This window comes from Amphiura filiformis, chromosome 11 (genome assembly GCF_039555335.1).
Source record: "Amphiura filiformis chromosome 11, Afil_fr2py, whole genome shotgun sequence".
NCBI classification, from domain to species: domain Eukaryota; kingdom Metazoa; phylum Echinodermata; class Ophiuroidea; order Amphilepidida; family Amphiuridae; genus Amphiura; species Amphiura filiformis.
In genome coordinates this window covers 38,056,600-38,073,630 of record NC_092638.1, presented here as the reverse complement: position 1 = coordinate 38,073,630, position 17,031 = coordinate 38,056,600, and the positions used below count along the sequence as shown (strand labels likewise).

General features: G+C 38.3%; 1 protein-coding gene across 1 annotated transcript; it reads right to left on the bottom strand.

Annotated features, from left to right (window-relative positions):
• Positions 1–772: 772 nt before the first annotated feature.
• Positions 773–1,360, bottom strand: LOC140163667 (uncharacterized). Its single transcript, XM_072186982.1, has one exon. It carries the CDS (start codon positions 1,358–1,360, stop codon positions 773–775), a length of 588 nt encoding a protein of 195 aa, XP_072043083.1.
• Positions 1,361–17,031: the final 15,671 nt, after the last annotated feature.

Here is a 17,031-nt window from a genome sequence, read left to right as displayed (position 1 = left end):
GGCTTCTTTGCACTGTCCGGTACCGGTAACAGTTTTGCCCTGGCAAGGGATGTAATATACCGGACCTGTAATGTCCTTCTTATCTGTCTTGTCCTTGGGTGACACGAGGATTTGTCTAAGTGTGCGGGTCGGTTTGAAGAAAACGCTAACACCGTAGTTGCTAAAAGTCCTTCTAATGGCTTCAGAAGTGCCTTTGATATAGGGGAGAACTACGTGACCTTTATTTGGGCGTTTATCGCCCACGTCGCTCGTTTTGTGAGTTTTTGGTTCTGTAGCTTTATCGAGAGCCCATTTGGGGTAACCGCATTTCACTAAAGCATTGTTCACATGTGCTTTCTCGTCTTCGCGATCCTGGAGGTTAGTGACCACGGTGTCGGCCCTATGGTACAAAGTTCGGATGACTCCAAGTTTGTGATCAATGGGGTGATTAGACGAGAAATTGAGATATTGATCGGTGTGTGTGCTTTTGCGGTAAATGGTGACTTTGATGGATCTGTCAGGTTGGATTACGGTGAGAGTGTCCAGAAAAGCAAGCGAGTCGTTTTCTTCTCCTTCGGTGGTGAATTTGATGTCCTTGTCCAGCGAATTTAGATGGTCGGTAAATTCTTGCGAGTGACACTTCTTAAGTTTGCAGTGGGTGTCATGTACATAGCGAAACCACCACAGAGGGGGGTGGGGTGCTGTCGCAATAGCTCTCTGTTCAAGGTCTTCCATGTAAATGTCGCACAGTATCGGAGAAAGCGGAAGGCCCATGGCCGCACCGTGTAACTGTTCATAATAGTCTCCATTGTCTAACTATCTGGTCAGGTGTTAATTCAGTTCTATCACCGAGGGCGCTATCCTGTTCCAGGCGAGAACGTACTATCCGAAGTGCTTTGTCCACAGGGACCGATGTAAATAAGGCACTGACGTCATACGATCTCAACTCCTCATCCTCCTCTACTCTTTGATCTTGGATAAGTTCAACAAATTGCTGCGAGTTAGAAATATGATGTTTGGTTTTTCCGACAAGAGGTGACAAAATGTCCGCGACTAATTTGGAACAGTTATAAGTGATGGAGCCAATGCAGCTGACAATTGGGCGCAATGGAGTGTTCAATTTGTGCACCTTGGGTAGTCCATAAAACTTAGGGGAATTTTCAGCAGTTGGGTACAACTTCCGATACTCGACCCTGTTTATGGCACCTTCATTTTCAATGTCCTGCAGTACAGACACAAGATTTTTCTTGTATCTGGAGGTAGGATCACGTTTTCCTAACTTTTTGTATGTGTTGGTATCCCCAAGCAAAGCTTCACACTTTTGGTGATATTCAGTGGTGTCCAAAATCACACATAAACGGCCTTTATCGGCAGGTAACATACGAATCTTTTCTTAGGTCCTGAAGCGCTTTCCTTTCGTCTTTGCTAATGTTCGAATCAATTTTCTTAGGTTTACTTACGAGATTCACAACTTTGGAACGCAATTCATTCGCTTGAGTCTCGGGTAAATTCCGACATGCAGACTCTGTAGCTGTAATAAATTCCATTATATCCTTCATTAATATATTCTCGTTCATTAATTGGTTAAACGAGTATCATGTGACCAAAACTAGTTTTGCTATTTTGCAAAGCAATCAAAAAGCCGATCGATGAGGGAACGGGGTACTATTCAAAGTACTATCTCCCCGGGAAATAGTTTTACTATCTCCCTCTGAGCGCGTATGACCGCATAGCCGCGTCGCAGTTCCTAGTGGTCAGTGCAACTCGCCACATACGCGGGATATCAGTACCGGTTCCGGGGTATTAATGTGTAGCAAGTCATGTTGTCCTGCGAAGCACACAAGCAGCACAGAAGTGCAGCTAAAATACGGCGGTTTCATGGCATAAATCTGAGTTACATCAGGATCAGTATCTTAATTTTGATGGTAAAATAACAGAGAACATGGTTACTCAATCGTTTCACTGCGGTATTGTAGAGGTTTACAACTGTCACGGTAAGCTTTAGCCACCGTGTGCGTGTTTTGTGCATGCATGCATGTAGGCCTACGTGCATTCAATCAAAACAAAGCAAGGCCAGCCTAGCTTTGACTAGGCCTAGCCTACATTTATTTTAACCAATCAATAAACAAAATATATATTAATGAAGGATATAAAACAAATATTTACTGCTCACGGGATCTGTGCAGCTAAAATACGGCGGTTTCATGGCATAAATCTGAGTTACATCAGGATCAGTATCTTAATTTTGATGGTAAAATAACAGAGAACATGGTTACTCAATCGTTTCACTGCGGTATTGTAGAGGTTTACAACTGTCACGGTAAGCTTTAGCCACCGTGTGCGTGTTTTGTGTGCATGCATGCATGTAGGCCTACGTGCATTCAATCAAAACAAAGCAAGGCCAGCCTAGCTTTGACTAGGCCTAGCCTACATTTATTTTAACCAATCAATGAACAAAATATATATTAATGAAGGATATAAAACAAATATTTACTGCTCTAAATTCGGGATCTGGTGGAATCTATTGGTCCCCTCGGTGAACTGGAGACCGTGAGCCTACTATTTTCCCTCGACCTGGCGGTCTCGGGAAAATAGTAGGCTCACGGTCTCCAGTTCACCTCGGGGACAATAGATTCCACCGGCTTTTGACTAACACACGCGTCGCGTCACGTCACGTCGCGTCACGTCGCGTCACGTCGCGTCACGTCACGTCACGTCACGTTGAGCGAACGAACTTGCACCCGCTGGGCCTGTTGAAATCAAAACAAATCTTTGCCGGGGGGTCCACTCTTGCAGTAATGTTCATGTCAAATCCGACCCCATTTAATGGGTTCTCTGGGTTCAAAATCCCACTCAATCAGGCCCAGGAAACTCCACAAATTACCCTCACGGAGGCTCCCAATACCGTCTAAAAAGAACCCCAAGTGCCCCATTTACTGCAAGAGAGGACCCACCGGCAAAGATTTGTTTTGATTTCAACAGGCCCAGCGGGTGCAAGTTCGTTCGCTGTCGATATCAGCATATGCAATAGAGCAGGCCATGGAAAACACGTGTGCAACAACGTGACCAAGTAAAACAAACACAGCTGTATGGAATTTTCCATTGAAAACTCTGAGGTCGTATTCTTGAAGACGGGTCAACCTTAGGCCTGGGAGGCTCTTTGGCCATGTCAAGTGGGGTGGGCTGGGTCATGTTATTGCGCGGTTGTGTTGTTCATTTTTCGTGGCGTCTGCGGGTTTTTCTGCGGGGCCGGGGTGTGTCCTGGGACGGGTGTTAGCCCCTTTGCGAGAATACGGCCCGGGGTATTTTCCACAGTTTAAAAATAGCCACGCGTATCCCATGCATTCATATCGGGTCTTTTCAATGGAAGTTCCTAGTGCATGTTCATGGTATGTGCTAAGCGAAACATTGATTGGGGTGCAAACAAGGGTCATGTTGAGTTCTGGCTTGTTTTGGGTGATTGGATCGGGTTGAAAAAAAGGCAGTAAATACAGGTGGTTGTCAAGCATTCTCAATTGGCAAAAGAAATACAAACTAAGTGGCGAAAAAAAAAAGTTTCCGGGAAAGTTTTTATCAAATAAAAATAAAATAGGAAAATAGGAGTTGAAAACAGAGAATTGAGGGACCCAACGGTACCCAGTTCGTTGGGCGGGGTGTTATGTGGCCCACCTCGGGTGCATTCACCCAATGCCCCCAGCTTGATAGAGGTCAAGGTCAAATTGGATCTCAACCGTATGACTTGTTTGTAACTTTTAAGAAGATATCAACGTGACGTGACGTGACGCGACGTGACGCGACGTGACGTGACGTGACGTGACGCGACGCGTGTGTTAGTCAAAAGCCGATTCCACCAGATCCCTCATGAGCAGTAAATATTTGTATACTATCGGAACTTCATCCTCAGTGACAGCGAAGTTCAAACCGCGAGCAAGAACATGCAATTCTGGATCACTCAGAATACGTTGAGAACAGTTCTTAACCCATTTGGAGATGCAATCCGCGGCAATATTGTTGTTAAATTTGCGTTTATCCTGTTGTTCTTTCTTTTCCACGAGACGAGTAAATTTACGCTGTTGACGTTGTTTACATGTATCGTGCTCTTTGACCTCTGATTTCGTCACACGTTGTTTCACTTCCGCTTTTTCGTCAGCTGATAATGGACTCGCGCGAAATATTAAATCAACAAGGCGATCCTTTTCGTTATCCAAATGCTTTAATTTCTGAACAACTTGACTAATTCTGACGTTCAAAAGCGAGCGTTCGGCCCTTCTTAAAATATTATCAGCCTTAGATCCTTTCACGGAACTTGACAGATGTAAGCTTACCGGCGTGATGTTATGATGCTTACAGTGCAGTGAGAAACGGAGATGGTTCCGGCACCGCGATTGTTTTATACCGGTTTTCTCAAGGAGTCTGATGTTTTTCAGGCAATCCTTGCCATAATCATTACGCAAACGTTCATGAAAGTTCATCTGTGTTGGTATAAATCATGATTTTGATTTAAACTTTTGATCCAAACACAAGGAATTAATTCCTACCTCGGAATTTTCAGATGGTACTCCATCTTTCATCAGAATTGGAATATAATGTGAAATGACTATCGATCAATCAATCAAGTTGTCAAGTTATCAACAATCAATAATAAACCGACGTAGGCCTATCATGGAATATTACTAACTAGGCCTACTAACTAATATACCAAATAAATAAAATAAATAAGTCAGTAAATAAATAAATAGGCATAGGCCTAAATAAATAAATAAATACATAATGCAGAATGCAGTTAGTATTTTAGTTGCAAAATTCCAAACATTCTATTCACACATTCTATTATAATTTTCTGCTATACACGCAAAGGACCTGTGCCTTTAATATGTCCGCGCCTAATCAATAATGAGTCTTTCACCATGCTCACACACCATGTTAAACTATTGTATCCCTGCAAGTATTATCTACTGACCAAGTCCTAACAATGAAATGGATGCTATAACGTTCCCAATCAAGCGAACATATCAAGGTCATATCAGGGCGTTATACAAAGAATGGTCAAAGGTCAACGTTTCCAAAGAAGTATAGTAATAGATGTAGACACAAGCTTTCGTGCGGGAAACATAAACACATAGTCGTCAGTCGTGTGGTTTTTATGAGATTTGATACGGCGCTGAAGTCTATTGTCTGTCCCAAAATCAGTACCAGACCCGGTTTCCAGACGGCAATGTGTGTGTTGTTACAAGGAATGCAAACTCATTTTATCAATGAGTGAACCACATAGAGGAATACGACATCTATCGTGAGCCAATCTGCATTCTGTTGCCTGCAAAAGCCGACGATCAGGTAAAAATTCTAAAAGCAGCGTGACTAGATATTTGCGTTAATTTCATGATACGTGTAAAGCGCATTGAAAACGCCAAATTGCAGTCATAAAATATATAATATTAGTAAATCACCCAATCGAATGTTAACGTAGGTATGTGGAAAAGAACTGCAATAACAATAACAAACTATGTGCCCAAAGAGTTGTCTTTGGCACGTCGTATTTTTGAAATATCACCAAAAATATCCAATTTTGGAAAAACGCCCCAAAATTTAAAACAAACACGAACCTTCCAAAATAAATATATATTAGCACCCGGCGGCCCAGTCACTACCTGCCGCTGTGATTTGGGGTAACTCATTGCTTCCCCTCTCCAGATACCGGTACTTCAAGGTCGCTCATACCCCAGCCCTTAATTGATCTAAACATCATTGGCTTATGCTGATGAATGTCTGCATGTTAGGGTTACTTCATTATTCTTGATTAAAACTTGCTAGTATTTGATGCATATTTTAACCTTTACTCAGATATCTTGCTCTCTAACCCTGCGTGGGTCTTTCTTTTTCAATCATGCACTTGGTACTTGCAAATAACTTCTCTCCACATTGTATGTATGTACATTCTGAGTTCTAAGGCTATCGTTATTTAACAATTCGTCTCAAGGCCGCATGCGAATTAGTAAAATCACCCGTTTTTTCACGTTATTCCCGCTGGATTGAGTAAATTTCAATTGTTGTTTTTTCCGCTGTTTTATTTTATTTTCCGATCCACCACCCAAAAACCTCACGTCTGACAGGTCAAAATAGCCTAAAGCGTAAATCTCAATAAATATTCTTCATCTTGACCACAGTGCAACCTCCTTGAGCTGGTATATTCTTGTCACAGATACAAAAAGTAAAAAAAGATGACCTAATCACTGCGCAGAAAGGATTGAAAATTAGGTAGTTTTGTAAAAAGCTTTTATTTCAAAAACGGTGCGGTCAATTGTCAAAATTCAAAAAGTATGTGATAGCTGATATGTTTCTCAACGTCATCAATTATTAAGTTACGTTTGGTTTATGCGTTGAAATACCCAAAATAACCAGCTCTCCATGATACAATTCTTTCATCAGGGACACCCTCTGTATTCTATATATGAGCAGCTTCAATATCATTTGAATTACCAAGCTTTATATCTGAAGTACGTTTTTCATTGCCAAAACGCCATCCAAAAGTGCGCTCTCATGAAGATAAAGGCTATAACCATGATAACACGCAACACTTTCATTCTGGACAATATTAAGTCCACTTTTCCTAAGAAAATCAATAAAAGTATTGCAAAGATGAGTTTTAATTAATGCATAACCTGACCCCTATAATAAGATTTGGCTATATGACTAGGGCTAGGGCCGCAACAGGGTAGGTTATGAATAGAGTCACGATTTGGGTTATGAGTATGTTGGGATATTTGTTTTAGGTTAGAATTAGGGTAGGTTTTAAAATTAGGGTTAGTTTGATGTTATGATCCCATTTATGTATGTATTTATTTATTTATTTATTTATTTATTTATTTATTTATTTATTTATTTATTTATTTATTTATTTATTTATTTATTTATTTATTTATTTTTTATTTATTTAATCATTTATTTATTTATAGGTTGAATCATCAAATTCTCGCTATTCACAATAAGGGCGCCGCCAGCGGTTTGCGATGTAATCGTGATGTACCATGGGAAAAGGTCGACATCCAAAGGCCGCGAAATACGAATATTACCATGCTATTACATAGGAACACGTGACAATATTTTTTAGTTTGTCAATATAACGGTATTACACGCAAATCGATAGAGAAAAAATTAATTGTGCACATTTCAAATCACATTATTAAGTATTATTGAGTATCGATTCACGTGTAACACCGTTATAACTAAAAACTAAAAATATTGTCACGTGTTCCTATGTAATAGCATGGTAATATTCGTATTGCGCGGACTTGATGTCGACCTTTTCCCATGATACATCACGATTACATCGCAAACCAGCTGGCGGCGCCCTTATTGTGAATAGCGAGAATTGCAGTACACATACATTGACTGTGGCCGGCGATTTTTGAAAAAATAAGGATCTTTGGGTGACAGATGAAACTGAAAAATAATTGGGTCTTTGGGTGACAGAGAATATGTTAAAAAAATATATTGGGTCTTTGGGTGACAGCGATGCTAAAAAATGGGGTCTTGACAGCCTTACATACGCGTCATCTCCAAAGTTGGATTGCCCACCCCGGGAACGGGAAATGCTTGCCTTAGGCCCTGGTTTGATAAACGTCACTCACCTCTGGTTAGATGGTCGGTGGACATCTTGTTTGGTATGGAGACTGTAATCTCGTTTGCCTCCAATCAATGTTAAATTAGAGAATAAACGATAGGAATTTTTTTATTTTGACTATCCTCTGCCGTGAGATAGACGACAGGCAGGTCCAATATTTTGAGTAGTGGATGCAGGCGCAGCCCGTATCCACTACGATAAAAAATATTGGACCTGCCTGTCGTATATCATATCTAGAGGATAGTCAAAATAAACATTCCTATCGTTTATTCTCATTCTTAGTCGGTTAAATATTATTTCAATAACTGTAAACTATTTTTTTAAAGCAAAAATTAAATTACCGTCAAAAAATTCCTTTTTTCTAAAATGAACGAAACTTGAAACGATTATTCCGCACTGCGTCTACGCATACAACGCGGTACATACGCGCACCTCTATGAGCGCGCTACGCGTTATCAACACTCATGATGACGTGGGGTCGTCTACCGCCTGATAGACGACACCCAAAACCATGCGATTGTCCAATCAGATTATGTGTCTACGTAATAGACCACTCCCACTGACTAAGAATACTGTATAATCTGACAAAATTTATAAATAATGTACAGCCTACGCCCGTAGATCACACCAAGAGACTCAATTCATTTATGTTTACGTATGGTATGTTTAATATTCAGTTACAACATTACTTACAACACTACATGTATACTAGTACTTAAATTTATGTTTACGCATAGTATGTTACTATACCTCATAAATATTTATTAGGTAATCCAGACATCTTGTTGGTTAATAACGCCAGCGTCCGAGTACGGTATTTTGGCTACTTCCCCGCGCCTGTGCAATTACGCGAACGCGGGAAGTAGTAAAAACTTCCGCACCCCTACAACTACACGGTGTCTCGACCCCGCGCGTCACCGTTCCTTCAGACGTAGCATTATGGTTCACACACGGCGATTCTGATCTGCGTTTATCGTGAAAATGGCGTCTGCTGCAATTATTTTGCCGAGACTACCGATGGCTAATGACACGCGAATTTGACGTTTTATGAAACAAAATGTTATTTATAGAAACTTCAAAAGAAAATTTGAATCATATAGGTCAAAATGTAAATATTGATTGAACAGAAATCCTGCAATAAAATCAGGTAAGCAAACTATTAAGCTTATTTACCATTCCGGTCGGTACGTTGACTGGTGTATGTTTTGACTTTTGTTTACAATTTTACCGTGATAGTGAAAATATTTATGAGGTATAGTAAACCAAATGTTTCATTTCGGGGAAGTAGTCAAAACTACTGGTCCCTCGGTGTTGGATGATTTGACTACTTCCCCTCAAACATGCTGTATTTGTATATTACAACATTTCTTAGCACACTACTTACAATGAACAATCGGAAACATTGATGTATTATACTTATGCACAATATAAGAATACTTTTTCTGCAAGGTCTATTGCTGACAACATACGCCTAATTACTAATAATGATATGCAAATGCTTTTTTCCACACGGAACGACAATAAAACTAAAGTAGTATAATTAGGGGCTGCGCAATAATTATGTATACCCCGGGGTGGTGAATTAGAGAATAAACGATAGTAGATTTCTGAGTAGTGGATACCGGCTGCGCCGGCATCCACTACTCAAAATATTGACCTGCCTGTCGTCTATCACACGGTAGAGGATAGGCAAAATAAAAATTCCTATCGTTTATTCTCATTCTTAGTCAGTTAAATATTATTTTAATAACTGTGAACAAATTTTTAAAGTTACCGTCATAAAAACTCCCCTCATTATAAAATGAACGAAAGTTGTTTACAACTTCACGTATGCTGTTGCGCGTATCGCTAGCGCGTTCGCGTATTCCGCAACAGTCTACGCACCCAGCGCGATACATACGCGCACCTCTACACGCGTGTTAAGCATTATCGAGACGCATGATGACGTGGGGTCGTCTACGGCCTGATAGACGGCACCCGAAATCATGCGATTGTCCAATCAGAAATGTGTCTACGAACTAGACCACTCCCACTGACTAAGAATTGTATTTGTGGGGGTGGGGGGCAAAGTCAAAGGGTGGGGCGGTTTGGGGACGTCGGCGAAGTCTACGAAGTTTGGCAGACCATTTTGAGATTTCACCATTCCGAGGGTACACATAAATATTGCACATCCCTTTACAGCCCATAACAATGGTCGCTACTGCTTTACAAACAATTTCATTTCAAATACACACTACTTATGCATGCCGTGAGAACACTAATAATTATATTAGTGAATTTTGGCAGATCATTTTGAACATCCAAAGGGGGAGGTGGCACAAGTGAATTTTGGCAGATCATTTTGAGAATCCACTACAACAACCCCATTACAAAACTTGCTCATGGTCCCTATTGCTTCACTAAATCACATTTTAAACACACTCTTTTGACTGCACACGTATACATGCTGTGAGAACACTTTTTATACAAGCTCAATTTCTTCTAAATAGAGAGGGCGGCTTTATTGCTGTGACATAGCAGGACATCAGTCAATATGACATATTAAATATTAAATGCGAGGATCCAGAGGATACATCATGGGAAAATATATAATGAGACATTTTCGAGAGAATAAAATAAATACATGTTCTATTCGCCGGCAGGTCCGCCATGAGCTGTTGTGGCATGTGGTGGTGAACTCAACGACATGAAATTGTGATTGCACGCTGGTTCGAATCATAACGGCTCTGATTTTTCCTCTCCTTTATTATAATACCAGTTTGTCTGAGCTCCGTTTCTTTTTTAAGCTCTATTTCACACAACATACGCCTAATTACTAATAATGACTTTGAAAATGCATATTTATTTCCACAAGGAACAGCAATATAACTCGAATAGTATTACAACAACCCCGTAACAAAATTTGCTCATGGTCACTAGTGCTTCACAAAATCACGTTTTGTGTATTTAAAAATACACAATGCATGCTATGAGAACACTTTATACATTTCTCACAACATACGCCTAATTACTAATAATCTATGCAAATGCATTTTGTCTCAAGGAACACCAATACAGCCAGAGTAATCTAATTTTACAAAATTTGCTCATGGTTGTACTGCTTTACAAAATACACACTACTTCAGTTCGGGGGCACTCGTAATAAACGGACGTCTCTGATTTCAAAGACGGGTCAGTGATTTCACATACGGGGGTTTGTGATATATAGATATATTTTCAATAGTAGCTAAAGCTAGCGTATTTGCATAATAATGTGCAGGATATGCTCTGGTGAGCAAGGAGTGTATTGGGCGAATACATCCATGGGATGATTCGATCACTGACTAAGTTTGATAGCCAAGACACGGGCGTGCAACTTTACAACCAATTTGAAAATAATCAGACGATTATTTGTAGAGATCCGATAAATGAGGCAAGTAATACTTCTTGTTGAGTAGAACCAATTGAGGGAAGGTTGTATGAATAGGTAACGAGTAGACAATGTATCGGTATTTTTATTATGTTCGTAATTACAATGCGCGCTTTTCTGATATTAAGCCATGATCGCTGGTTTTTTAACGCGGATCGGAGGAAGCGGTTTCAGTCCGTTCCAGTAGCGCGAATCGCTTTTGGAGATCGATAAACGTAGATTCTACTTGCATAGCTATGACGTCATCTTGGATTGCGGATGATCGGGCAGCGTTAAATGAAGAGAAGAGGAGAATAAAGTTGTGGAAAAGGATAAGCATAAATCATGATATGGTATGGTAAGGCTGGCAGTCGGCCATGCGGTAAGTCGGCCATGCGGTAACTTTCCTGTATCCATACCCTGATCCGTACAACGTCGGCTCGTGTCTGGCACTCAAAGCTTGGTGCTCCCCAAAATATGTGTATTTATGTTGTTTGTATTTCAGGTAGGCCTATGCAAAAAGGTAGATGATGGCGGGATTGAAAATGCTTTATTCGCGGTTGAGCTTGCGAATTAGCTAATAAATGATGAATTTGAGGGGGGGGGCAAAATCAAAGGGGATGGGCGACACATATATTTTGGCACGGGCAAGGGGGGGGGGCGAAGTTTGGCAGACCATTTTCAGAATTCACCACCTCGAGGGTACACATAAATATTGCACAGTCCCTTACAACAATCCCATAACAAAACTTGTGCATGGTCGCTACTGCTTCATAAAATCACATTTAAAATACACACTACTTATTCCTGCTATGAGAACACTTTTTATACAAGGTCCCGTTCTCACAACATACAACTAGAGTAGTTTAATTTACAACAATCCCACAACAAAAATTGCTCATAGTCGCTACTGCTTCACAAAGTCACATTCTTAAGTACACAATGCATGCTGTGAGAACACTTTTATACGACCTCTATTTCCTACAACATACGCCTAAATTACTAATAATGACTATGCAAAAGCATTTTGTTTTTCACAAGGAACACCAATACAACTAGAGTGGTATAATTTATAACAATCCCATAACAAAATTTGCTCAAGGTCGCTACTGCTTCACAAAATCACATTTGAGCCATTCCATGTCAACTCCTGGGATGTGCACCGCAGCACCTCTTCAATTTTTTGTGGTGTGGTGGTAGATATCGCTGAGAAAGGAAAATCCTGAAAATTTGAGCTTCATACGCTATTTCGTTTTCCCGTGGCATCCATTTGAAATTTAGGGGGATCAGCGTAAAAAATGTGTCGCAACGCGAAAGACGATGTTTGGAGGTCCATAAATGTATAAAGAGAACCCCCTACAACTTTGAAAAGTATGTATCCTGGGGTACTTAATTGTGTAGAGTTCAAATCTGGCATCAGAAAACTTGTAACTCCTTTAGTGAGTTATAGTGAGGGGGGCAAGTCAAAGGGGAGGGCAAATATTTTTGGCACTATTTTCAAAATTTAGCACCCCGATGGAACACATAAATATTGCAAAGTTCCTTCTAACAATCCCATAACATAACTTACTCATTGTCGCTACTGTTTCATAAAATCACTTTTTAAAATACACACTTTTGACTACACGCTACTAATGTATGCTGTAAGAACCCTTTTTATACAAGTTCTAGATTTCTTAACCTTACTAAATAATTATTGCTATGCAAATGCATTTTTTCTCAACAAACACCAATACAGCCAGAGTTGTATAATTTACAACAATCCCATAACAAACTTGCTCATGGTCGCTTTAATGGAGATGGTCCAAATGGCTAAAAAAAAGGAATTACAATGTACACATTCTTTTAAAATTCATTAGGTAAGAATTTATATCAAATAGAAAGCATTATATCAAACTATGAACTTCTAATGGCTTTCATACACAGTAATCATCAATCCTCCTTTTGAAAAAAAATCATACCCTGGCATTTGTATCATAGATAAAAAATAAGCTAGTAGTAGTACAATAACTTAAGGGATATAGAATGAGCGTTTATGGCGTTTCGACAGTATTTTTTGTGGGACATGAGAGCACCTCAGACGTATCGAATTGCATTCTGAATACAAAGCATGTCTTTCTGATATCAAATAATTTTCTTTCTTTTTTTAAATTCACGACATAATAGAAATTTTATGACAAATTATTAAAATTTGATATTTTTCAAATTTTTGATATATAACAGTCCTCGAAATAAATTTTATAAATCTAATGATATATTGATTTCTTAAAGTGTATGTAGTTGGGAGGAAAAGCCGACGATCAATTGAAAATTTTGACCTTTTATATTGAAGATACGAAAGGTCAAAATTTTCAATTGATCGTCGGCTTTTCACCCCACCTACAGACACTTTAAGTATAAATCATCAGATTTATAAAGTTTACTTCAAGTACTGTTCAATATCAAAAATATCAATTTTAATGATTTGCCGTATAATGTGTATTACATTGCGAATTTCAAAAAATCAAAATTATTTAATATCAGAAGGACATTCTTCGTTTTCAGAATGCAATTCGATATGTCTGATGTGCTCTAATGTCCCACAATAAATACTGTCCAAACGTTCATACACCTTCCCTTAAGTACCATGAGAGAACTAGATGTAAGCATATTCATGAAAGATAAAAAAAAGTTGAAAGACACAAGTTTACAAGAGATGTTATATCAGAGATGTTTGTTTAAATAAAACAATAAATAACATAAACGTTGTTTACTCTTATTTCTTTCATAATAATAATAGCCCTCGCAGGGTCAACCTAATGGCCATTTCTGGCAAACTCTTTTTATAGAGGGCACGGTGGCTCAGTGGTTACGGCCTTGGACTCATAATCTGAGAGCTTGCTCGACGTGCGTGGGTTCGATTCCCCGCCCCACCACCGTGTTGCGCCCTTGGACAAGGCGCTTTGCCTCGTTTGCCTCATCCCACCCAGGTGCAATTGGAAGCTGTTAGGGGTAGTCACAGTCGTTGTACTGATGGACCCTGCGCCACTTGTAGGCTGCAAACGTGGTTCCAACATATTCTAATGACGGCGGAATAAATGTAAAGCGCTTTGAGGCTGTTTACGGCATTAAGCGCTATATAAATATCCACATTTTCTACAAGCTCTATTTCACACAATATACGCATAATTGCTAATAATGACTATGAAATGCATATTTTCCGTAAGGAACACCAATACAACTCAGTAGAGTATTATAAATACAAAAATTCCAAAGCAACATTTGTTCACGGTCGGTAATGCTTCACAAAATCGCATTTATGACAAAATCCAAAATCCTGTATTATCAACAGAATTCAATTCAAATAGGGATTTTCCACATTCAAATAATATTTTCTAGTTTCACATTACATAGCATTTACACCAACACAATCATTTTTATACATTTAATTTAACCTTCAACAAGCTATGAGCATTCATTTTCAACAGTGTGTTTATAAACGGTTCCAAAAAAGTAAGTATAATCCCAAAGCGTTTAGAATATTAGTTATGCATCAAGTGAGCGGGTTTTTGTTGCTACTTTTTATCATCTTTATTGCAAAATGCAGCCATTTATGAAATTTCCGGCCAAAAAAAAATTGCATTTTTCTACATAGGCTTTTATGCTTCAATTTGTGTTTAACAATTTTTTTCCCTTTAATTGAGTAATTTAATCAAAAAGGAGCAAAATCCAATTTAATTAAATCTAAGCTTTTCCTGATTCAGGTGTCACAAATTCTAAAACAGTTTTTATGGTTCAGTGAATAAATTAAAATGAATGCTGCATTAATGTCTTTCAATAATGAATAGGCCTTCCTTCATGTGAGATTTCAATGCATAAAAAAGACAATTTAGAAAAGTGCAACTTTTGTCGATGAATAAAATTTCATAAATGGTTATATGATTACTCACTGAACCATAAACATGTTTGAAATGTGGAAAAAATAATTCATGAACATCTTAACTTAAGTTATTTGAATAGAAAACAAAAACAAATATAGAAACATTCCTTTTTGATTGATTTTCTTCAAGTGAAGGAGGTCTGATACCAAAAGTCATGCATAAAAAGCCTAAGTAGAAAAGTGCAAGTTTTTTTTGGCAGAAAATTTTATAAATGGCTGTATTTCTCAGTGAAGATGATGATAAAAGACAACAACAAAACCCCGTTCACCTGATGCATAACTAATAAGCCTATGTTCCAATCTTTAAAACAAGAGAATTGATCAAGCCGTTTTTGGATTATACCAAAAATTCTCAGGGAGGACTTATTTTTGGAACCGTTTACTTCAGCCATTTACAAGTACATTTACAAGCATTCTTGTAGACATAATATCTTCATACTATTATGCATCAATATCAGTCACAACCAATCAAGTGTTGACAAAGTCAACAGTGTTTACTAAATCCGACACAAATATTTGCATTTTCTGGACCAAATACAACGGACATTATTTCTGATTTTGTGAATACTATTTACATAAAGTCTACACAAAAAGTAACTCAGCTGTTATAAATACGCCTATAGATTCACAACTAATAATTGTTTTCACAATATTTCAACATAAAAAGAAGGATGATTTATTTACGCGCATTTTGATACCCCATTTCTCCAATTTTGTTCAATATTGACAATACAGCAGTGTTTTGAAAGAAAAATACCCCAATTTAAAAGTTGCAGTTATTTGTATTGATTTGAAGTAAGCGCGAAGATAATGACGGGCTTTACGTGTTTACAGTGCTGGCATTATAACCATTGATCGCTGTAAACTGCAACTTTTAAATTCGGGTATTTTTCTGTAAAAGCACTTCTGTGTTGTTAATATTGAACGACATTTGACGAGTGGGGTATCAAAATGCGTGTAAATAAATCATCCTGCTCGCTATGTTGAAATATTGTGAAAACAATTATTAGTTCTGAATATATAGGCGTATTTATAACAGCTGAGTTACTTTTTGTGCAGACTTTAGTTATAACACCTGTGATATTAATATACGCTCGTATTAAAGTAATCTTTAACAACAATAATAATACGTACATTAATTAGACTATGACTTTCACATTAAATTGAACACTAAAACTGAACAACTGGACTCACTTTCTATCGACTATGATGATAAGTTTACTATAATTAACGCATTTCAGGCCTAGCCCTTTCACAGCGTATTTTTAAATACACTGTGAAAGGGCTAAACCTAAAATGTACTTAAAAGTTTATCATTGGGCATTACAATCGTACAAAAAATAGAAATTAGAGAAAAATTTTAAATACACTGTGAAAGGGCTAAACCTAAAGTGTACTTAAAAGTTATTCAAGCATATAGGATGCCTATGGTCGCGAGTGTCAGTAGTTAAGAGTGGACATGGTCGAGATAAAGGGGATTTGCCATTTGGTCTAATGCCATTTGGTCTAATATCCATATCGTCTACATCCATTTAATCGAAACCCGTTTGGTCTATGATCCACTACGTCCAATAATCATTTGGTCCTTTAACCATTTGGCCCGATAACCATTTGGCCTGATAACCATTTAGTCTAATAACCAATAAGTCTTAAACCATTTAGTCTAATACCCATTTGGTCTATAACCAATAGGTCTAATAGCAATTTGGTCTAATACTCATTTGGTCTACAAACCATTTAGTCTTACAAGCATTTAGGTTATTAATAAATAGACGAAATGGTAGTAGACTAACTGGTTATTAGACCATACGAGTATTAGATCTAACGGTTATTAGACCAAATGGGTATTATACCAAATGGTTATTAAAGAAATATTAGACCAAATGGTTATTAGAATATATGGTTAGTAGATATACCGGTTATTAGACCAAACACTATTAGACTAAATGGACATTAGACTATATGATTATTAGACTACAGGGCAATTAGCCTTTCTGGTAATAGACCAATTGAATATAGACTAAACGGGAATTAGACGAAGTGGTATTAGATCGAAATGGCAATAGACCGAGATAAAAGCAGAGCCTTCATTCCTTATTGGGTCAAATGTTCGTGTCTCACTGG

What these genes read in the sequence shown, in the direction of transcription:
- LOC140163667 (XM_072186982.1), bottom strand. Translation starts at nt 1,360, where the DNA reads ATGTTACCTGCCGATAAAGGCCGTTTATGTGTGATTTTGGACACCACT.